Raw genomic sequence first — 23061 nt, 5'->3', positions numbered from 1 at the left:
ATGGCTCAGTGGTAAAGCAACCTGGGGTTTCACTCAGTACCCAAAAGGGGGCATGGGTGGTATGCACCTCTTCCAAGTAACATGCTGCCTACACAGAATTCCTTACTGGGGGAAACTTCTTTTCATGTAATGTACACAGACAGCATCCCAGATGCCTCAGGTGTGTGTTGTGACAGCAATGGACACAGTCTGCTAAAATGTCCCTGATCAGAGACTTGCTAAGTCAACAGCACATCATCCTTTCCACTCGATGGTGGAGGAAGCTGCACCATGTAAGAGTGTGAGGTGACTCCTGTGTTAGGAAGGGGAAAGCATGGTGCCCCAGAGGGTGAGTTGTGGTCATGTGGATGGAAACCAGGCATGAGAAAAAAATCTCTCTCTCTCTGTCTCTCTCTCTCTCTGTCACACACACACACACACACACACACACACACACACACACACAAATATCCTGGGCATTGTGTGTAAGACCCTGAGGCTTTGATGGTTTCTGTGAAGGAGCCAGGACTGGGGGGGACAGAAGAGGGTGGAACCCAAATGGATGATCAGTTAGTGTTCCTAAGTGACTTATAATGAATATTTCTGATGGGTGAAGCCAAGACAATATTTATAATGGAAGCCAACAGTGAAATTGGGCAGCACTCCTTGTCTAGAAAGTCCTAGTGACTTTTGAGAGGAGCCTGGTCAATAGCAAGGAGGTGGGAAAGACCCTCTGTGGATGGGCCATGAGGGAGAGGTGAGTGTGGACTCCTCCTGGGCATAGTGCAGAGGAGTAGCAGGAGATAAGTGGGGCCCACAGTAGGAGCCTATAAGGGAGAGGATCAAGGGCCAAGGACAGCCCAGGCATCCTGCCAACCTTGCCTAACTTCTGATTAGGGCCTGGATGCTGCCTGTAGGCTCAGAGCCCCATCACTTTTGCCCTAATGGCCATGCCATACCCTTTTTTAGTACAGATGCATAAAGTGACAGGAACACAGTGACATCCCACATCCCTTTTAGGACACAGTGCCTGGGGCTTTCTGTATTTCCCTCAAAGACAGATAACCTTGCCTGGAGTCCCTTTGAGAGGGCCAGGTCACCCCTCTGGCCAAAGGCATGACCTAGAGCCAAATGGCAGCAGGAAGGTGTTCCTAAGTGGCTGTTTTTCCCATTGGCAGCTGGAGCTCCAGCACAGCCAGCACTCAGTGTCCTCAATGCCCGTCCAGAGACAGGGAAGTTGGCCCTGCTCTTCGGGGTTCCTCAGTCTCCCCTCATACTCTGCCTTCTTCTTGATGTTAGCGACATCAGGCTGAGTGACCCTGTCTGAACTTCAGAGGAGTCACCCTAGGCATTAGGTGGACCCCTGGGTGGCTGCACATTCCCCTCTGTCCTCTATCATTTCCACTATCCTCCCCCTCACTGTCACCTATCCTCCTGCAGCCTCAGTCTCTTCTTCTGTACCCTTTGGCTGATGGGACTCCAACTTTGCCCCCCTAAACCCAAACTGAAGCCTCACTCTGGCCTTGGAGGAGGAGCAGCAGGACCCCACAGGACATGATGCCCAGCTACCCATAAAGTCTGTGCAATCACATGGACATTTCCCAGGGCTGTTTCCTTTGCTGTGCTTCAGAGGTCAGCACAGAGAAGGTCCTGGGCCCAGGTGGATTTTGGACCCTGCAGGGAGGAGGCAGAGCAATGAGTGGTGTCCTGCAAGATGGGCACTGTGGGAGAGCCACTCTGAACCTGCAGAGGTTACAGAGCCGGTGGGTACTGAGCAGGACAGGGCTCCCTGCCTCTTAGCTGCTCTGAGATCCCAGGAACCCACTCGTCACCCCTGGAGTCACTAGTTTACTGTCCTAGCAGCCACTGGCTCTTTTATTCTACCTTTTTTGCTGCTGTGACCAAAAGACCTGACAAGAAAAACATAGAAATGGAAAAGTTCATTTGGGGCTCATGGTTTCAGAGGGCTCAGACCATAGACAGCAGGTCCATTGCTTAGGTCTCCAGGAGAGGATGAATATCATGGTGGAAGGGTGTAGTGGAGGAGAGCTGCTCAAGACATCATACCAGAAAGCAGAGAGAGAGCCAGCTCCACTCAACAAAGGCTAAATACATACCCCAGAGTTGCGCCCCAGTGACGCACCTCCTCCAGCTCCACCCTCCATGGCTACAGTTACCATCCAGTGAACCCTCATCAGGGGATGAATTCAATGATTGGGTTAAGGCTCTCATAACCCAATCATGTCACCTCTAAACTTTCTGGTATTGTCTCACACATGAGCTTTGGGGGACACCTCCTCTCTAAACCATAACACTGGCCCATGAGGGTGTTGGGGTGGAGAGGAGGGAGCAGTGGGCTGTAATTGGAGGAGCCAGGAGGGCTTCTCTGAGGGGACACAAAATGAAGATTCCCCACAGGTAAGAATGGTGACCTTGGGGGATGACGGGGACTGCCTGAGCAAACTGGGCAGTGTGACTGTGCCCGTGGTACTGGGAAGTCCTTCTTCCTCTCAGCATTCATAGTTTCCTGAGTTCCCTCCAAGGTCCTTGTAGTCCTGGTCTGAGGGTCTGTGTAAACCTGTCCCTATTCGTTCCTGGTTGCTCTGTTGAAATACACTGGTGACTGCAACTGTGACACTTCTTAAGAACCCACCCCCTTGGGCTTGGGATGTAGCTCAGTGGGTAGAGTGCTTGCCTTGCATGCACAAGACCCTGGGTTCAATCCTCACACCACCAAAAAAGAGAAACAAGGAAAGAAAGAAAGAAAGAACCCACCCCCCATTCACTTGCTCTGTCCCTACCCTGTGGCTTCCCCTGAGGACAGGTCCCTCTGAGGTTGAGTTTACTGTCATTTATGCACCTACTAAACATTCTGAGGACTTTCTGGTTCTAGCACTGTGGACCTGGAAGGGCTCTCTTGGGCATCTGGGGCCGCTGGGGAGACAGGCCCATAACCAGGAGTTGTCAAATCTTCTAGAATCCTGCAAGGACATAGGGAGTACAGCAGGAGACAGGAGTGCCTGCTCTGCCTGACTTCCTGGAGGAAGGGGTGTGGGCTCCACCTCAGATGACCTTCAGTACCTTCTCCTAACAGGCCTTGGCTTCTTCATTCTAGCCTGGGTTCATTCCTACACACCAGGATAGCAAGTGTCTTTATTGGTGCATTTCAAGGGGTGACAATATTCCCAGGTGGCTGTGTCCTAGGCTTCTCCTTGACTTCTACCTAAAGAGCAAAGTCTGTTGTTGATTCAAAGTTTTCCGTCCAATACACTGAGGTCCAAGCCACTGTCCCAGCTCCCATCCAGGCAGATGCTCTCTCTGTATTCTCCTGACCTAGTTCATAGCTGGGGCTGTGGAGGTTGAGATATTCCCAGCTCCTCCCAGTTCATAGCCATGTTATAAGCTCCTTACTGTCAACTGAAAAACACAGTGCTCCTTCCTAACCTGGAAGTTGCTGTCTACCTCTTGGTGAAGGTCCCCAAACTAACAGTAAAACTGTGGAATGAAGAAGATCCTTCGGAGCATTAGGGCATGTGGGGGTTGGGTGGGGGGAAAACTTACATATATGTAATGATCTAGAGAAAGTCTGAGAGAAGAGAAGAGGAGAGAGAGAGCGAGAGAGCGAAAGAGAGAGAGAGAGAGAGAGAGAGAGAGAGAGAGAGAGAGAGAAACACAGAGAAGAAGATTGAAGCAAAAGCTAAAAATACAGGAAAACATCTGCAATGACAAATCACTGCTACCGCCCTTTCCATCTCATGAGGTTTAAGACCCCCTGAAAGCAACTTTTGGTGAGAATATGGAGCATCTGTCACCCTCGTATTGTTTAATGGGATAAAAAATAATATAGTCATTTTGGGAGTTAACTAGACATTGTACTTAAAAGTTCAGCACAGAGCTGGGAGCAGTGGCACATGCCTATAATCTCAGCAAATTAGGGGGCAGACACAGGAGGATTCTGAGTTAAAGGTGAGCTTTAGAAACTTAGCAAGTTCCTCAGTATTTTAGGGACACCAGTCTCAAATTAAAAGATAAATAAATACAAAATGGATTGGAGCTGTAGTCAGTAGTGAAGCACCCCTGGGTTAAATTCCCAGTACCTTCCCCACCAGGGAAAAAAAAAAACACGAAAGAAAAAACAAGTTTCACTCAATCTCAGTGATTTGACACAGAAGATTCTAATCTCAGGGCTTTACCAAAAAACAAAACAAAACAAAAAACAAAAAAAGAAGAGCACATGTCCACTAAGTGATTTCTGAAATTATACACCACAAGTTTTACGTAAAATAGCCTAAACCAGGCATGAAGGTACCCTTATTGCAATTTAGGCACTCAGGAGGTCAAAGGAGGAGGATTGGAATTGGAGGCCAAGCTGGAAAAGTTAGTGAGACCCAACTCAAACTAAAATTAACAGGGATGGATATATAGATCAGCTTTAGAGAGCTCATGGGTTAAGTCTCCACTAATAAGGAAAAAAAAAAAAAAGAAGAAGTGGGAGGGGGACAAATGGAAGTCACTCAGGTGTGCATCAACTGGGAAACTTAAAGTGTGGCAGATGTGTACATGCAAAGCCACTCCTGAAAAAGAGAAGAAATTGCAAGTTCAAAGCCAGCCTCAGCAATTTAATGAGGCGCTAATCAACTCAGTGAGATCTGTCTCTAGTAAAATAGAAAAAAGGACTAGGGATGTGGCTCAGTGGTCAAGTACACCTGAGTTCAATCCCCAGTACCCCCGCCACCCCAAAAAACTCTTAAAAACAGCTACTGAAGGGGCTGGGCTGTGGCTCAGAGGTAGAGCACTCACCTAGGACAGGTGAGGCACTGGGTTCGTTCCTCAGCACTACATAAAGATAAATAAATAAAGGTATTGTGTCCATCTACAACTAAAAAAAAAAAAAAAAAAAAAAAAAAAACCAGCCACTGAAAGTCTGAAAAATACTCTGAGGACCCACTCTGGGAAGCATCCTGTGCATGCTCAGAACTGAAAACCATACAGGGGCATGTTTGCAGCAGGAGCACAAAGAATGATTTCAGCACAGAGATGAAGGATTATGCACCAGTCCCTGTACACTAAAAGAAACTAAAAGGTCTTTTCACCTCTGCAGAGATCCAGTCACCCCAGGCTTACCACTATCCTCGTCTGCCCCCTAGTGTCCAGGATGGGCAACACGGCATCTTCATCTTCAGCCCTAAAGGCCTTGGTGCCCTGTGGTGGGGCTTAAAAGCACTGGGTGAAAGAGGAGAGTTTCTCTGCTGGGAAAAGTGGTGCCCCATGGGGGCAAGTTGGTGAGAGGGAGGGTATAGGGGGAGTCCCAAGGTCCATGGAGTGAGGGACACAGCCTTTCCATGACAGAGAGAAAATGCTTTCGAGGAACAAATGGGACTATTGAGCTTCATTTGGCACTTTTGGTTACTGAGATAAAAGATGAGAGGATTTCTACTGGAGGGTCCAGAAAAGTTTAGGGACAACAATGGGGTGAGAGGGAAAGTCAACACATGGATGCCATAGTGAGTGGGGGATGGACAGGGGGCTGCAGAGGGAATTCTGAAAGATTTTGGATGGAGAGGTCCTCAGGGAGCCAGGGACAAGAATCCCTTCTGCTATGTGTCTGGTCCTCCTGACATGTCAAGGCCTCTTCCTGGACACACCCCACAGAGAAACATCTTCACAGCTGTGTTGTGATTGTGTCAGTGTGGGGCTCTCAGTGTCTGCAGAGCCACGGAGAATAAGAGGCAACTTCAGGAGACAGGACCCTGAGGACCCCACCTGGCTCTCCAGGATGCACCCAGCTGGCCCAGGCTCCAGAAGCCAATGGAAAAGCCCAGTCCTGCTTCTCATAAGGATGGGGCCAGTCACCTCCTTGGGACAGAAATAGATGTGTATGCGTGTAGATTGAAATGTTAATGATGAATGACATTTAATCTCCAGGTGGCTCAGGAATATGAAACTTTGCTTTTGCTTGTAGTCTGGGTGGGTTAGATGTAAGTGTTTGGCCTGAAAGTTTGTGTGCTGCAAATTCATACATTGAAAGCCAGTCTCCATGGGCTGGGGAGAGAGCTCAGGTGGTAGAGTGCTTGCCTAGCCCGCACTAAGTTCTAGTGAATTAAGTTCTAATGCACTAAGATCAATCCCCAACAAACACACACACACACACACAAAATGCATAACTAATAAAATCAGTCTACTACCTGGACTTTCATTGAGAAAGATGGAAAGAGAGAAAGAAAGAAAGCAAGCAAGCCAGTATGAAAGTGCTGAATCATTGTGAGGGGACAGGGATGAGGAACTGTCAAATAATCCCAAGAGAACTTATTTGCCCCTTCTGCCAAGTGAGGACATAGTGGGAAGGTGCCCTCTAGAAACCAAAGCAAGACCTCCCCAGACAACAAATTGGCTAACACCTTGATTCTGGACTTGTCACGTCCAACACAGAAGACAACACATTTAAACTGTTTATGAGCTACCCAGTTTATTGTGTTTATTTGTTGATATTTAGGTGGTAGCACTGTGATCAAACCCAGGACCTTGTGCATGCTTATCAAGTACTCCACTGAGCTATTCTCCCGGGACTTGTTGTTTTATTTTGAGCTTCAGTCTCCCCAAGTGGCCAGCCTGGGCTGAATATGTAATTCTTTTCCCTCAGCCTCCTGAGTGGCTTGGATTATGGGCATGTGCCACTGTGCCTCATTAGGTTATTATTGGAGTTGTTGTCGTTGTTGCTGTTGCTGTTATTGTTACAGGAGCCTGATGGAGTAAAACCCTGGGGCTTGTGCTGTCCAGGTTTTCTACAGAGGTCCCACCGGTAGGAGAACATGGGTACTTGCTGAGAGGTGGGCAAGGGGTTCAGAAAAGTACCAGCTCTGCCTTCTAAAACTTCTCTGTCAGCATGGGAGGGTGTGGCAACCCTGAGGAGGGGATAGGAGGGGTTGTAGGGAAGGAGAGGGGAGGAAGGGAGGGAGGGACTCGGGCACAATGGGGTGAGGAGGAAGGTGGCATGAACTGGCTTACCCATCCACAGCCTCCTTGGGAATTACTGAGTGTGTCTAACAGGAGAGGACCCATGGCGGAGTGGATGGACAAATAGATATGTGAATGAGTGGGTTATCCCTGGTTCTTGGGTGGGCATGTGTGGGCACCACAGGAAGACCCCATAACACCTAGCACACCCCTCTCTTCCTGACAAGGAAGCTAGAGCTCTGTGTGCTTGTCCTCAGCCCCCTTTAGCTCCTGGATCTTCTGAGGCAGGGTCTTGGTCCAGAACTGCAGCCTGTGTGCCTTCAGAGCCTGGCCCACAGCAGGCTGGATGTCCAACTGCAGGTACTGCTGGTCCTGGTCGAACAGTGGCCAGTGGGGTAGGCCCTCTCCGTTGGGGTTCCTGTGCACATGCCCTCCCAGCAGGGCAGGTCAAGGATCAGTCTGAGCTCTGTTGAACTCAGACCTGACCTTCGACCCCAATTATGAACAGGGCAGCCAGCCAGGCAGATAGAGGTGTTGAGAATGGGGAGAGGTGTCCTGATGTAGGAAAGTAATGACCTCTCACTAGTGTCATTCCACACATGGCAGAGCAACCTGGCCTGTGTTGCCCTTCCCTGTGAGAGGCTGGTCCAATGGTAGCCCAGCACTATGGCTCACCCTCTGGACCACTGTGAGAAGAGACAGTGACCTATACCCAAAAATCACCCTCTTTTAGTGTGGGTCTTCCCATTGGGTAGGGGGCTAGGATGTGATGAAGGACACACAATAGCTAATGGGGTCACCTCAGATAAGGGGAGCAGTGGAGGGCTCTTTCTCCTGGGAGGCTGTAGTGTTCAGGTTTTCTCACCTATTTCGAGCAAAGTTGGCCCAGTACTTCATCATCCTCCTTTGCAGCAGCTCCTCCTCCTCAGTGAGCTCAACTGTGGGAGGAGGAAGGCAAGGGTCCAGGTCCTGGCCAACCCCATCCAGCTGTCCACTCCTGTGCCAACTCAGCACCCCAGCCCCAGGCTTGTGTCCCTTCCCTATCACAACAGTCCTGGGGCCAGGCCCTCTGCTTGCCCAACCGGGCTTTACTCCTCCCAGCCTTTAACTGAATCAACACTGGGCTCCTCCTTGCATAGAAATTTCCTTCTTTTGGACACTGTGAAGTCATTTAAGAAATGATTAGGCTTTTACACAACCCCCTCTTCTCCTAGGCTAGACACCATGGTTGGGTTGGGAACAGGTGGAAGGAGCATAGATTGAACTGGGAAAGGTCTAATCCTGGAATGACCCATTGAGTTGTAAGATGGTGGACACTGGATCCCATGTTCTGTTTTACCCCAGTTTCTCGTCGTACCATGAGAGAGATTGCCACCCTGTACCCATGAGAATGCTCCTGTGGAACAAGGAGAACTCACCTCTGTTGCCATTGATGTAGGATCCAAAGACAAAGACTACCTCATCACCATGGTCAGCCTTCACGTGTGGAGGCCTCATGTCCTTAATGAAGCTGGGCGGATGCTGGAACTCATAGAAGTAGACAGGAGCATGGAAACCTGGAGGGTGGAGAGAATGTCTCACTCTTGGTGACAAGATTGATAGTTCCAGCACTGTTTGAATCTTCACAGTGGCTTGGAAGCTCAAAATGGATCAGAGTGTAGTTGGAAGGCTCTTTGTTAAGTCATATCTTGGACTTGTTGGCTATGTGGTCACAAGCAAGTCCTTGAGTGCCACTACCTTAGTTCTCTCCTCTGTAAAATGTGTGTGATGTCTATCTCTTACTCTAGTCATAAGGATTTACTGAGATTGGGCCTTCAGGTGCCTGGGACCAGGGTCTGGAAAAAAGACACATGTCAGGACCTGACACCAGACCTCACCTGGGAACCATAGCTCTGAGCTGTCTCCTAGGAAGCCAGGATTCAGGTTCAGATACACTCACTCTGATACTGTGCTACTTGGAGTGCAGGCATCACAAACATGGAGTCTGCCATCATCTCCTGGAACTGGAGTCGGAGGGTGTGGGGGTCCTCATTGTCTCCCATGTACTCCTCCATCAATAGGTCAGCACATTCAGCAGGCAACTTCATCTAGTCCAGGGGATCAGGGAGAGTCAGGTTAGGCAATCTCTGGGGCAGGGAGGCAGAGGCTTGAGGGCAGGGATTGGGGTTTGGGATGTGTCAGGAAATAGGGCAATGGTGTCAAGCTGTGTGGTGGCCCCACTCACAAATTTACGTAGATCAATTTTTGTTCCTATAGGTTACTGAAAAGGAAGAGTGTCTTGCTGCACTCTTGCCTGGCCCAGGACTTCAGGAGTCTCACCGTCTGTAATGATATTCTCTGCAGAACAGCTCGCATGGTCTCTCTGTCTACGTCTTTCTGGATTTCAGGGGGGCCCAAGATCTGTATGGTGAAAAGATAGTCTAGAGCTGGGGGTGAGATGACCAGGAGGTACGAAGTCCAAACCCACTCCCACCTGACACTATCATGGGAATTTAAAGAAGGGACTCACCATGGGAAGAATCCAGCCATACTCATCATTGGTGACACCAATGATGCTGGGAACAGGTTGAAAATCAGCAGAGACCAGAAGCTCTTGGGGGTGCCTAGGTAGGAAGGCCCCATCCACCACAGCAGGAATGATCTTGAAGGGCTAAGGGGGCATTCAAAGTCCATGATTATGGGAAGCAAAGTCTCTTTTCTAACGACACCTGAGTTACTTCCAATGCATCCTACTCATCCCATGATTCTCACACCAACGTTCAGAGATTCTACACCTGCTTTAGCATATTTTTATCTCAATTCCCATCCAGAGCTATGAGGATACAAGAAGACCAAGCCCTGGAAATGACATCATTGTTCCACAGTAGAAATCACTGTATTTTCCTTACACCATGAACCCTGTCTCCTCACTAACGTCCATTCAGCCTACCTTGGTAATAGCCAGCATTTCCTGTTCACTCTTGCCCCGCAGGCAGCTCACCAGGGCCTCTGACTCTACGTGCCCACAGGCAGACAGGTTGGCCACCATCTGTAAAGGCACCAAAAAGAGGCTGAATTATCCCTCCAGACAGGGAGGGGGTTGCAGCCTAAGGTCTCAGCTGTCTGAGGTTACCCAAAATTCTCAAAGGGTGCCATATGTGTATTCCAGCAAGTATGAAATCCTTCCACCTTCCCTGAAGCTCAGGTGTCAGCCAGAGGAGCCATCACACCTGCTTTACAGGGGTCTTCTGAGGATGAGGCCCCAAGGGTGTGTACCTTTGCAGACCCTAGAGCAATATCAACAACTTGAGGGAGAAGTGTGTGGATTCTGACCTTTGAGCTCTTTAGAAACCCTGGGGTGGTGGCCAGTCCCAAAGACACCTGCATGGCCTTTATTCCCATGGAGCAGACAGAGTGGCAGAGGCTCTGAAGTTGAAGGGTGAGGCAGCAGATTTGGCCTTGAGTAGTAAAGGATACTCACTATGGAGACATCCTTAGATGAACTGGTGATAAGGTCAGGCAGCAGGGCCACCCCACTCTCCAAGATGGCACCATGGAAGAGTCCTTGGGACATTGGAGACACCACATGTGAGGACACACTAGTGCTACCTGCAGACACGCCAAAAATGGTGACCCGATCAGGGTTGCCTCCAAAGTGCGCGATATTCTGCTGGACCCAGCGTAGGGCGGCCACTTGGTCCAGGTAGCCCCAGTTGCCAGTGGCATGCTGGTCTCCAGTGCTGAGAAATGGAAAGGATGATGATCAATGGATGGTCCTATGTCTACTCAGCCTCCGTTGACCATCCCTGTCCCAGGCTCACCTAAAGAAGCCCAGAACTCCCAGGCGGTACTGGATAGTGACCACCAGTACATTTTCAATGGCTGCCAGAATAGAACCATCAAACATGGAAGCCGAGCCCATCACCAAGGCACCACCATGGATCCAGACCATCACCTAGGAAATCAGGAGATATACCATGTGGTAGCCACCGTGCCCAATCCCATCCTGGCTGTACCCCTAGTCTGAACACCACTTTGGTTGTGTATCTACCCACACAGAACTCTAGTAGGACTTCATGACCTAGTGCACTGGTGACAGTAAGTTCAACTTGGATGATCAGGCCTCCCATACTTTGGGTTCTACCCATGAATCAGAACCTGGATCTATTCCCCTCAGAACTACTCTGAAGGGAAAAGAAAAGTGATGTTTCTGTGATTACCCCACTTGAACATTAATTTAAAGTGTCATCCAATCTCTGGCCCCCAAATTAATCCATGGTCATTGAATGTAGTGATCTCAAAGTGCAGCTTTGGGCACTTGCATGGTTCTCCTGGATACAAGCTGGGGAGTTGATCAGTGGGTTAGAACATTTGGCCTCTGAGAGCATCCAGGGCTCTTTGACTCCATTCCTAGGTTAGCTACCTGCCTGCCTAAGAGGCCTTCTTGGAGAAATGAGAAATTTTCATGGTAGTTCACATCACAGTAGTGGCCAGCTGAACCTGTGACCTCCAGTGTCATCGGTATTCTTATGTAGTACTTGGAGTCAATCCCAGGCCTTCACAGCATTATGCTAACTATCTACCTTGAACCATGTCCCAATCCAGCTTCGAAACACATTACAAAGGAAATATTCTCCCACCCTTCACCTGACCATGACTTAACACTCACAGGCAGGTTAGAGCCCTCACGGGCATGTGCAGGCGCGTAGATGCTGAGGTACAGGCAGTCCTCTGACATGGGGATGGGAGGCAAGTTTCTACTCCCTAGGTTCAGAGCCTCTAGATTCATCGCATCTGCATTTTGCAGACACCTGGTGACAATGGAATACAGTTACTCCAGGGGCTGAGCAGTGGTCAATTCAGACCTCAGGTCCTGACTGGATCCCAGACAACCTCACTCCCTGCCTTAACTGATGCCTTGCCTCACATGATCCTTCTTTCAAGTCATTTCCCACTGAGTTCCAGGCCACAGGCTCGGGGAAGCAGGGATGATCCCAGACCCCCAGGGAGGCCTCAAGATTGTTGAGCACTTCATTCCACCTCCTTCTGAGGCTGGGCAATCATGACTCTAGGGCCCTTTCTGGGAAACACTGGCTGCCCCTGTTGACAGTCACTATTTATTACTATCCCCACTCAGGCCGAGAACAGCATAGGTGTCCTCAAAAAGGTGGTGCCTGAGTGGATGGAGGTTAGTTTCTCACAGAAGGGTAATGGGGCATCCCACAACCCAACTCGAGACTTTCAGAAAACCTCACCCCTCCACTAAGTCTTGAGCTATAAGTATATGCCCCTTTCCCTTGGCCCTGTGGGTGGGGTCCCCAAGGAGCCACCACTGTTGCCCTCCTCAGAGATCTGCACCATCAACTGCTGGAGTCAAGATCTTTTATAGGATCAGAGAGCCAAGCCGACCCTCTACCAGACACATGTCCCCTGGTGGGAGAGAACAACTGGAGTAAGTCAAATCCAGGGACATGTGTTTCTGCATTAGCACCTGGAGCTAATGCTTTTTTGGCTCCAACCTTGAGGCAGGGGCCTGGCAAAGTTACTCCTGCATTGGAAAAATGAGTGTGGGAATAGCCCCAATGCAGAGGGATATATTTCTATATATTTGTTTAGTTAGGGCCTAGGTTTCAAAGCCAGTGCATTAGGTTGCTAAAAACACATTACCACTGACCTACAGCCCCAGGCATGGCAGTGCAGTCTAGATGAAGGAGCCACTGCGACCTGGCACAGGGCTCGGAGTACCCACCCCCACCCCAGCCCTGAGGTTTCCCAGGAGAGCTTACATGGCCGGGTGGGAGGTCCCATCCCTCACACCACTCCAAGGTTCAGGGGGCTCAGGGGCTGCAAAGCGCAGTGGTCCTACAGGTGGCTTGGCAAAGGGAATTCCCAGGAAGGTGTGGACCCCAGCATCGGTGACCTTCACATGGACGAGGCTGCCCCGCACTTGCCCGGTGTGGGTGATCCGGATGGGGCTGACTGAGTCCTGGCCTTTGGGCAGAGAGATGCATTTCAGGCTCAGGTCTGCCCACTCAGCTGCTGGCCCACAGCACTATAGCTTACTTGGTCCTCCTCAGTTCCACCCTGTGGAAGGAGCCTGATCTGTCAACATTCACTTCAGAATCTTTCTGCCCATCCCTGTCCCTATCCCTACCACAAATGTCACTCGACCCGGTCACAGCCTATCCCTCCAGGCTCACTAGGTCCCTGTGACTTGCCACCATCCTTCAGCCCTAGTAACTGCCAGCAGAATGTGTTTTGGGCTGAAGGGGCAAGAGTGTCCATTGCACTCACTGTGCCAGGTCATGTCACACAATAAATAGGAGGACTATGGGAATGGAACTAAAGATTTCTATCCTTAAGGATCTCATACTTGATGGGACAAGAAATGACATAAAGAAGTATCATTCATGTAAGGAGAAACAGAATGTGGGAGGAGAGCTATGAGTTCAGGCCATGAAAGTCTTGTCCCTACTGGTGTTGGGGATCAGGGCAAGGAGGCAAAGGAGAGTCAAGCTAGATATATCTGGTTTGTCCAAGTCATGATATTTGTTAAAAATTTATGTTGGGCATGTTGGGTTTAACTCTTCTCTCTACCCCAGAATGGGCCCACTCTTGGGTGCTATGCAGCCCTCAGGCTGTCCCAGTCCTCTCTGTGCTCCACAGTGCAGAAAGTTGGCAGTCAGGTCCACAGTTCTCCTGCTATTGTTGACATCTCCACAGCTCCCACATCACTGGGGCCTTCCCTCCCCCAGGCTCCAGTTCTCACTCTAGAATTTGGCAGATGTGAGCTGGTTTCCATAAGAAAACATTAAGAACTTCAAACCGCCTCCTCTCTCCCACAAGATGCGCTAGGATCTGATGTTTGAAGCTACCTGGTACAGGTCAGGACAGGGCAGCATCCACTTACAGAACCAGAAAAGGAAATTGGCCAGCATCCCTCCAAGTCCAAAGACATACTCCTGTCCCTACCAACATGCTGTCTACACACAGTGCCTTGCTGGAAGGGATCTTGGTCCATGTAACTCATATGACCACTGGCCACTAATGCCTGATATTAGTTACTACAAAGGACAAAGCCTGCGAAATACTCCTGCTCACAGTCTGGTGACACTATGTAGCTGCTTCCTTGAGGACAAGCCCTGCATGAAACAGCAGGGGGAATCTCACCCATGTATATATGGAGTGGTATGAAGTGTCACCATGTCCAGATGTGGAAAAGCTCACATCAGAAATGATGGGTTTGTGACCATTTAGGTGAGAGACAAAGATGAGTAGTGTGTAAGACCTGGACTCTATTCAAGACCTAGATAGGCCTGTGGAGGAACCAGGACTTGGTGGGCAGAAGACTGTGGGACTAAATTCTATACTCTCTCATGACTCAGTTTTTCTTTTTTTAATTTTTGGACGTGAGTTAAAGAAAAAAAGACTGTTGAAAATAGAATCTGTCAGTGAAGCTAGACAAATCTTCCTAGTTCTCTAAGATGCCAGGTAAGGGAGGAAGCCTGTCAGTGATGATCCAAGGGGGATAGGTGAGCATGGATTTCTCTGTGCAGATTAGACTGGGAAAGTTGGGGCTATGTCCAACACCAACACTAGGAGCCTTTGGGGTGGGAGGGATCCAGGGCTGCTGACACTCCTGGGCATGGTACTCTCCTGCCAACACCTTCTGATAAGGGCCTAGAGACTTCTAGCAGGTACAGAGCACATCGCTTTTGTCCTAGAACAATCCAAGCCATGCCAGTTCAGGTTCACCAGTGAAAAGAATTTACCAGTCATTCAGATCAGCTTTGAGAAGTGGTTCCCAGGGCTTCTGTAACCCCCAGGGCCAGTAACCTTGACTGTGGCCCCTTTGGAAGATTCCAGCACTTCTCTGTCCAAGGGGTCAAAATATTCAGAGCCAAATGTAACTAGCAAGGTCTATATTGCTGTTGTTATTATCCAAGGATGAGTAGTAGCTACAGCCACAGCCACACACAGGAAGGAAAGGTCCCTAGCCCTGTTCGTTTTCCAAGAGGCTCCTGACTTGCCCATTCGCTGGTTTCCATTCCCACAGTCTTCTGCCCACCCAGTCCTGGCTCTTCCACAGGCCCATCTAGGTCTTAATTAGGGTCCAGGTCTTACATACTACTCTCTTTGTCTCTCACCTAAAGGCTCACAAACCCATCAGAATCCCCTCACACTAGCTCACTCCCCCATGGGGGTGTCCTCAGGCAGCTCTGACCCTCTCTGGCTCACCCTCCTGCCCCTCATCCCCTTCATCTGTCTCCTCTACCAACTCCCCCGCCCTGGTGCCTTCCCTCCAGGCTCAGGCTCTGTGTCTGTGCACTTTGGCAGATCCAACCCGGTCTCTACCACCCTCCCCATGGCAGCCTCACCCTGGCCCTGGATGAGGAGCATCAGGAGCCCATAGGACACCACCATGATCCAGGCAGAAAGTCGATGCAGGCACATGGTCGGCTCCCAGGGCTGCTTCTGTATTCCCTGGGCTTCACCTGGAAATGCAGAGCAGCATTCTGCCAGGTGGAATTTGGACCTGACAGTGAGGAGTCTGGGAAATGGGTGGTGCTCTGCAAGGTGTGTGCCCTGCAAGGAGAGTCACTCTGAACTCTCAGAGGTCATGGAGCCGCAGTGGGCAGCGGGCAGGGTCCTACCCTTCTTCTTCCCTTGGCCACCTCCCAAGGTGCTGCACAGCCTCTGCAGCCACTCTGACATCCCAGGACCCCTCTCCTCACACTGGAGTCACTAACTCCCTGTCCTTGCAGTCACAGGCCCATGAGGGTGTTGGGGAGGAGAGGAGGGAGCAGAGAGCTGGATGTAACTGGAGTAACCTGCTGGTAGCCGGCCCGCCCTGGACCCTGGGGACTCAACCCCCAGTTCTTTGTTATGTATGTCAATGTGGCCAACTCACAAGGCCATGACACGGGCTTGCGGTTCCCTGTTTATCTGCCTCGCACATATCTGTCTCTCGGGAACATCTTGACCTGTTCGAGCCTCCTGATAGGGGATGGTGACATGAAGGTAACCCAAGGACGCAATTATTACTCTTCCCTCCTCACTTTTGAGTAATTTCCCGCAGCTGTTAAAAAGATATATAAGGGGAACAAATCTGGCAATAAATCGCGCACACGCTCCCTCCTGGATGAAGAACCTTGGTGTCCTGTGTATTTTTAACCCCGCCGTCCCTCGCCGGACTCGGCTCCGTTAGCCGGACGCGGCATCTGGAGGTCCCACCGAGATCCGGAAAGTAGGGGTAAGCGTACGGGGCTCACCTTCTAAAGGTAGAAGGGGGAGGATTGGTTTAAAGGTAATTTAAAGAGACAGGGTACGTACCATGGGTAACTCAACAGCGAAGGTTCGTCTGGCCAATGAACTAAAAGAGCTATTAAATACACAAGGTACAGGAATAAAAACTAAGACTGCAACCGAATTCTTTGAAGTTATAGCCCAGGCTTGTCCTTGGTTTCTGACAGGAGGCTTTCTCAATAACAATGATTGGGATTTAGTTTGGCAACAGCTTCGCAGGGCTGTGTTGTCTGGAGGGGATTTTTTGTTGTGGAAAAGTGAAAATCAAGAGAGGTGTCGTGAGCTAGCCCGAGTCAATCAGGACGCCGGCTTCCCATGACGTAACCTCGAAATGTTAACAGGCTCGGGACAATATGCTGTCATAAATCAGCAAATTAATTATGATCCTGGGGGTCTATTCTCAGATAGCCTCAGCTGCGGTCCATGCCTGGAAAGCCTTGCCCGTTTCTAAGACTGAAGCAAAAATTTCCAAGATCTCTCAAGGGCCCTCTGAACCTTATTCGGACTTTATAGCCCGCCTAATGCAGGCGGCTGGAAAAATATTCCCTAATCTGGAACAGGCTATGCCACTTATTAGACAACTGGCATATGAAAACGCTAACACTTACTGCCAAAATGCTATTAAGTCCTCCCAGGCCAAAAGTATAGATGACATGATTCGAGCATGCAAAGATATAGATGGGCCTCATATTACTGGTCAGGTTTTGGCTGCTGCCCTTAAGACTGGAATGCAAAAATCTGATAACAGGGGAACCCACTCTAAGGGGTGTTTTAAGTGTGGGAAAGAGGGACATATAAGGAGAAACTGCCCAGAAAGGAGCGAGGGTGCTGGCAGAGGGATGCTTGAAATTTGTCCTCAATGTCATAAAGGAAATCATTGGAGTAGTGAGTGCAGGTCAAAATTTGACATCCAGGGTAACCCAATACCGTTGGGAAACGGGAGCAGGGGCCCGCCCCGGGCCCCGGAAGCCAAAGTGTACGGTGCAATGCAAGGACGAAACAGTGCCCCCGGGGAGTGGGCGTCTCCGCCGCCTCCCCCCGACCAACCCCTTTCTATCTGGGAACTCCCCAGGGGAACACCAGGAAGCGCAGGACTGGACCTCAGTTCCACCTCCCGAGCAGTACTGACTCCGCAGATGGGTCCCCAGACCTGCCAACTGGAGCCTTTGGCCCTTTGCCGGAGGGAATTGTGGGACTGATACTGGGAAGAAGCAGCACTCTGCATAAAGGGCTCAGAATTCTTACAGGTGTGGTTAATGGTGATTACCATGGGGAGTTAAAAATTGTTGCCGAGGCTACCCAAGGGATCGTTATTATTCCTCCCGGAGAACGCATAGCACAATTATTGCTGCTGTCGGCGGCGTCTCTACCCAGCCGCGCCCTACAGGCAGCCCGGGGTAATGGCAGTTTTGGTTCCACCGGCACCCCTCAAACCTTTTGGGTAGCACACTTGGACTCCCGACCACAGTTAACCATTAAAATACAGGATAAAATCTTCAAGGGGATATTAGATTCAGGAGCTGATGTCTCTGTTATCTCTAAGAAACAATGGCCACCTTCTTGGCCTCTCCAAGATCCCTCAGCTGTATTACAGGGGATTAGGCAGACGAGACCAGAAAAAAAGTGCCTCCTTTCTAAAATGGAGAGATGAGGAAGGACACAGTGGTTATTTTCAGCCTTACGTAGTGGCTGGACTCCCCACAAACCTTTGGGGAAGGGACCTACTTCAACAAATGGGAGCTATCCTCACCACTCAGACCCTAAAAGGGAGTAATAAATTTGTTAATGACATGATGTTAGATATGGGATGGCTTCCCGGAAAAGGACTGGGGAAAAGACATGAGGGAAGGGCAACGCCTGTGGACCCTACAGAAGAAATTACCAGAAGTGGAGGAGATCAAAGGGGGCTAGGAAATTTATCCTAGGGGCCACTGAAATGCGGCCACATCCTCTATCTATTACTTGGTTATCAGATGACCCTGTGTGGATAGAACAGTGGCCCCTAACTAAGGATAAATTGCAGGCCGCAACCCTTCTGGTTCAGGAACAGCTTAGGGTGGGGCATATAGTGCCTTCCACTTCCCCCTGGAACACTCCTATTTTTGTCATAAGAAAGGGGTCTAGAAAATGGAGGCTTCTCCAAGACCTGCGGGCTATTAATAATACCATGCAGCCCATGGGACCTTTACAGCCAGGACTACCCTTCCCCACGGCTATCCCTAAAGATTGGCATCTTATTATTTTGCACCTAAAAGATTGCTTCTTTTCTATTCCCCTGGCCCCCCAGGATTGTAAACGTTTTGCTTTCTCTTTACCTTCAATAAATTTTAGGGAACCCTATCAACGGTTTGAATGGACTGTCTTACCTCAAGGAATGGCCAATAGCCCTACTATGTGTCAGTACTTTATAGCAAAAATTCTGCAACCCTTTAGGCAACAATTCCCAAACTTTTACCTCGTCCATTATATGGATGATATATTGTTGGCAGGCCCTGATAGGAAAGCACTTTTCCAGTCTTATGAAGTCCTCCAGTCCCTGTTAAAGGGGGCGGACTGATTATAGCCCCAGAGAAGGTGCAGATTCAGTATCCTTATAACTATCTAGGATATACTATTAACAAGGTAGGGATCACTCCCCAGAGGCCTCAATTTCAGGTGAACCAGCTCAAAACCCTGCACCAATGGCAGACATTTCTGGGGGAAATCCAATGGCTGCGGCCTTCCCTCCATGTCCCTACTGGTGAACTTAAACCCCTGTATGACCTTTTGAGAGGAGACCCCTCACCCACCTCCCCGCGAAAACCTACTCCAGAAGCCTTGAAGGCGCTTAGATTGATAGAGACAGCCTTACAAGAGATGCAGGTGATGCAGGTGGACTACTCCCAGTCCTTGTTATTCATTGTTCCGCCATCAAAACTCACCCCAACTGGAGTCTTTTGGCAGACTGGTCCTATTTATTGGGTTCACTTACCTGCATCCCCCTCCCGGGTCTTAATACCTTTCCATGATCTGGTAATACAATTAGTTTGGAAAGCAAAATATCTAGGAGATGCCTTGTTTGGGAAAACCTTTGATGTTCTCATATTACCATATAATCAAGACATTCTTTCTAAATTAAGACAGGAACATGATCTCTGGTGTCTTTTCTTCTGTAGTTTCATGGGACAGGTTGACAATCACTACCCTAAAAGCAGGCTCCTTGAAAGTCTAAAGACATGTCCAATAATTTTCCCAAAGATCCTAAAAAAGGATCCTCTCCCGGGGGCACAAACCGTCTTCACTGACGGGGCCAAAAATGGGTTTGCTGTCGTTTCAGATGGGACCCAAGTCATCCGCAAGAGAGTGGCCAATTGTTCGGCCCAAAAAGCGGAGGTTGCAGCCTTAATATTGGCCTTACAGACCTATAGCTCCGTGCCCCTTAATGTTTTCACAGACAGTCTCTATATCGCCAGGCTCACCTCCGCGATTGAGACGGCACCTTATATTGGAAAACAATCCACTATCATGGATCAGCTACAAACAGTGCAGCTTCTTATATGGGCTAGGGCAGACCCCCTCTTCATAGGTCACATTAGAAGTCATTCCGGACTTCCAGGTCCTCTGGCAGCGGGCAACGCCATGGCAAACGCTGCCACACATGCCACTAATTTTATATATACAATAACTGAGTATGATAAGGCCCTACAACTTCATAATAAATTTCACCTAAACGCACAAACTTTGCGCTTCCGCTAAGGATGTTCCCGGGATCAAGCTTTAAAAATTGTCTCCCTATGTCCTACTTGTGCACCTTTTATCCATTCCCCTTCTCTGGGAGTCAACCCAAAGGGCCTTCAGCCAAACAACATCTGGCAAACTGATGTAACTCATATTCCTAGTTTTGGAAAGCTGTCTTTTGTGCATGTCAGTATAGACACATTCTCTGGTTTTATCTCCGCTACTTTACATTCAGGAGAAAAGGCTAAGGACGTGATACAGCACTATGTTAAAACCTTTTCCTTTATGGGAACCCCTCGATGTATAAAAACAGATAATGGCCCAGCTTATATTAGTCAAACCTTCCAAAAATTTTGCTCACAGTGGGATATTATACACAAAACAGGAATCCCATATAACCCCCAAGGACAAGCCATTGTTGAACGGGCCCATCAACATCTTAAAACCTATTTGCAAAAAACAAAAGAGGGGGAAATATACCAGAATTGTCAGGGACCACAAGCACTCCTAAGCATAACTCTATTCACTTTAAATTTTTTGCTCACTGACGCCGAAGGCCGTACAGCGGCGCAGCGTCACTTTTCCCCTCCCACCATACAAAAAGCACAGATAAGATGGAAGGATCTGGCTACAGGGAAGTGGCAACCCCCTGCTCCACTCTTGGCTAGAGTGAGAGGAGCTATATGTGTCTTCCCTCCAGGGACGGAAAAACCCATTTGGATCCCGGAGCGCTGCACCAGACCAGTGAATGAAAATTCAAGACAAAATCAAGTTCCCAAGATGGCTGATCCTGCCGCTGTTGTTCTCACCCCTTCAAGTGAGTGCCGAGACACACCTCATGAGCTGGACACCGCTTGTGGCATTCCTTCTGGACAGGTTTGTTGAAGGAGGGCTTGACCCCCCACCTGGGAATATTCATGAATATCTTTTTGGAGCCCCTTGTGAGTGTAAGGGAGAGCCCCAGCACTCGGCCCCCTCTGGTTATACCCAGAGCATTGATTGTGGGACTAAAGTAGCCTACATGGCGGCTGAACTCAATCAAAACATCGGAGGATTTGAGCAACCAAAATGGGTATGTGTCAATAAGCCCGGACTTAATGTCCCCAGTTCGACCGAGACTCTTGAAAGGTGTTCCGCCACTTGTCATTACACCCCGGCGATGCACATCTCCTGTTATACATCGGCCTCAATTTGTGTTAATAATCAAGGAAAACAGTATTTTGAGGCCATCCTAACTAACACCCATGGAGAAGGGGGGACTATTTATAATTTTATTCCTTTTCTTGGTGACCGGGGAGGAGAAGGCATCACGACTCGGTTAACGGAGGCAGGATGTGAGGGCGTCATGGGTAAACCCTCCTGCTGGCCCATGCAGGCCCCCATCGGAGTCTCTGATGGAGGGGGACCCACTGATGCTATCAAACACCTTCAGGTGATTAAGCTTTTAAAGCCGGAGATCCCTAAGCCTACATACCACCCCTTGATATTGCCCAAATCCCAGCTTCCTTATTTAGATGCCAATACATTAGATATCCTAGAAACTACCTTTTCTTTACTTAACAGTTCCAATCCTACCCTTGCTGGTGATTGCTGGCTCTGCATGATGGCAGGTGCAATCATGCCATTGGCAGTCCCCATTAATTATACCATTGATGATGACAACACATGTCAATCTGGGCTACCCTTTAAGGTGCAGCCTCTGGGTGGTTTTATGTCTTGCCTTCTGGGCATGATGCAAAATAATACCTATGATGTTGATGTTGGAGTCTCTTCCTTTGGGAACTGCTCTTTAGTAAAGAATTACTCTTCACCTACTCCGCCCATTTGTCCCCCTAATGGTACAGTTTTTATGTGTGGTGGAAATTTAGCTTTTCCCAGGCTCCCAGCAAATTGGACTGGTGGTTGCGTTCTGGCATTACTGCTTCCTGATATCACGATTATTTCAGGAGATGAACCCCTACCCATTCCTAGCCTAGACACCCTAGTTAGAAGACACAAGAGAGCTGTTCAGGCCTTACCACTCCTTGTTGGCCTTGGAATAACCGCTGCTGTGGGCACAGGCACAGCTGGACTGGGTACGGCTATACATTCTTATCACCGTCTATCTCAGCAGCTTATAGATGATGTGCAGACCCTATCTGGCACTATTAGGGACCTACAAGACCAAATTGACTCTTTGGCAGAAGTGGTCCTCCAAAATAGGCGAGGCCTAGACTTACTGACTGCCAATCAGGGGGGAATCTGTTTAGCCTTAGGAGAAAGGTGCTACTTCTATGCCAATAAATCAGGCATAGTTCGCACGAAAATCAAGGAGCTTCAAGAAGACCTAGAGAAAAGGAGAAAAGAATTATTCGAGAACCCTCTTTGGACTGGGATGAATGGGTTCCTGCCCTACCTTCTTCCCCTCCTGGGGCCCTTACTGGGTCTTCTTTTGATTGCAACCTTGGGACCTTGTGTTGCAAATAGGATAACTCAATTCATTAAGGACCAGATTAACATTTTAACCTCCAAGCCAATACAGGTTCACTACCAACGCCTGGAGATGGACGACTCCGCCCACGAGGTGTACTTACGACCCATCCGGAGATGAGATGTAACTGGACAGGAGCCAATACCCGAGCCCTCCTATGTATGCCTGCTTTTGCCCAGGTCCCTAATTACCCTGCCGACTTGGTGCCATCATCCCAGACCCTTACGTTCAGAAAGCTCCCTGGTCATAGCTATCCCACTGGCAAAGATGATGACTGGGATCTGCAGTTGTGTCCTGCTGGCCATGACATCCTAACTGAAAAGTGTCCATTTACATAGGACAAGAGCTGATCTTGTAGTACCCAGTGACGGGCAACTTCCACGCTTGCACTGCAACCTAAGCCAGGGGAATGGGGCCTCCCCAGAGACGGGTAAGCAGTGCAAGGGCGGTGGACGACCTAAGACAGGGGCTACTTGATTCCCATTGACATGGAAAAAACAAAAAAGGGGGACTTGCTGGTAGCAGGCCCGCCCTGGACCCTGGGGACTCAACCCCCAGTTCTTTGTTATGCATGTCAATGTGGCCAACTCACAAGGCCATGACACGGGCTTGCGGTTCCCTGTTTATCTGCCTCGCACATATGTGTCTCTCGGGAA

The 23061-nt window shown here is 49.4% G+C and overlaps 1 protein-coding gene across 2 annotated transcripts; it reads right to left on the bottom strand.

Moving 5' to 3' along the window:
* Positions 1 to 6955: 6955 nt before the first annotated feature.
* LOC139702820 (cocaine esterase-like) lies at positions 6956 to 15366 on the bottom strand. Of its 2 annotated transcripts, none has more exons than XM_071605234.1 (12): positions 15291 to 15366; positions 12699 to 12903; positions 11582 to 11723; positions 10734 to 10867; positions 10394 to 10652; positions 9863 to 9961; positions 9443 to 9583; positions 9253 to 9333; positions 8873 to 9020; positions 8352 to 8489; positions 7799 to 7871; positions 6956 to 7351 (listed from the first exon to the last, which is right to left on the bottom strand). In XM_071605234.1, exons 1-12 carry the CDS (start codon positions 15364 to 15366, stop codon positions 7165 to 7167), a joined length of 1683 nt encoding a protein of 560 aa, XP_071461335.1. In that variant the 3' UTR covers positions 6956 to 7164. The 2 variants fall into 2 exon arrangements, with proteins under 2 accessions (XP_071461335.1, XP_071461336.1); XM_071605235.1 differs by having other exon boundaries at positions 8400 to 8489.
* Between the last annotated feature and the right edge of the window lie 7695 nt (positions 15367 to 23061).

Source organism: Marmota flaviventris, chromosome 18 (genome assembly GCF_047511675.1).
Source record: "Marmota flaviventris isolate mMarFla1 chromosome 18, mMarFla1.hap1, whole genome shotgun sequence".
NCBI classification, from domain to species: domain Eukaryota; kingdom Metazoa; phylum Chordata; class Mammalia; order Rodentia; family Sciuridae; genus Marmota; species Marmota flaviventris.
Note: the sequence above shows the minus strand (reverse complement) of the source record. Positions and strands in the feature narration are given on the sequence as shown.

Coding starts and splice junctions, on each gene's coding strand:
- LOC139702820 (XM_071605234.1), bottom strand. CDS start 15,366: ATGTGCCTGCATCGACTTTCTGCCTGGATCATGGTGGTGTCCTATGGG. Junction 9,021..9,252: donor AGAGAATATCATTACAGACG/GTGAGACTCCTG, acceptor CCCCTGGACTAG/ATGAAGTTGCCTGCTGAATG. Junction 8,490..8,872: donor CCAAGTAGCACAGTATCAGA/GTGAGTGTATCT, acceptor TCCACCCTCCAG/GTTTCCATGCTCCTGTCTAC.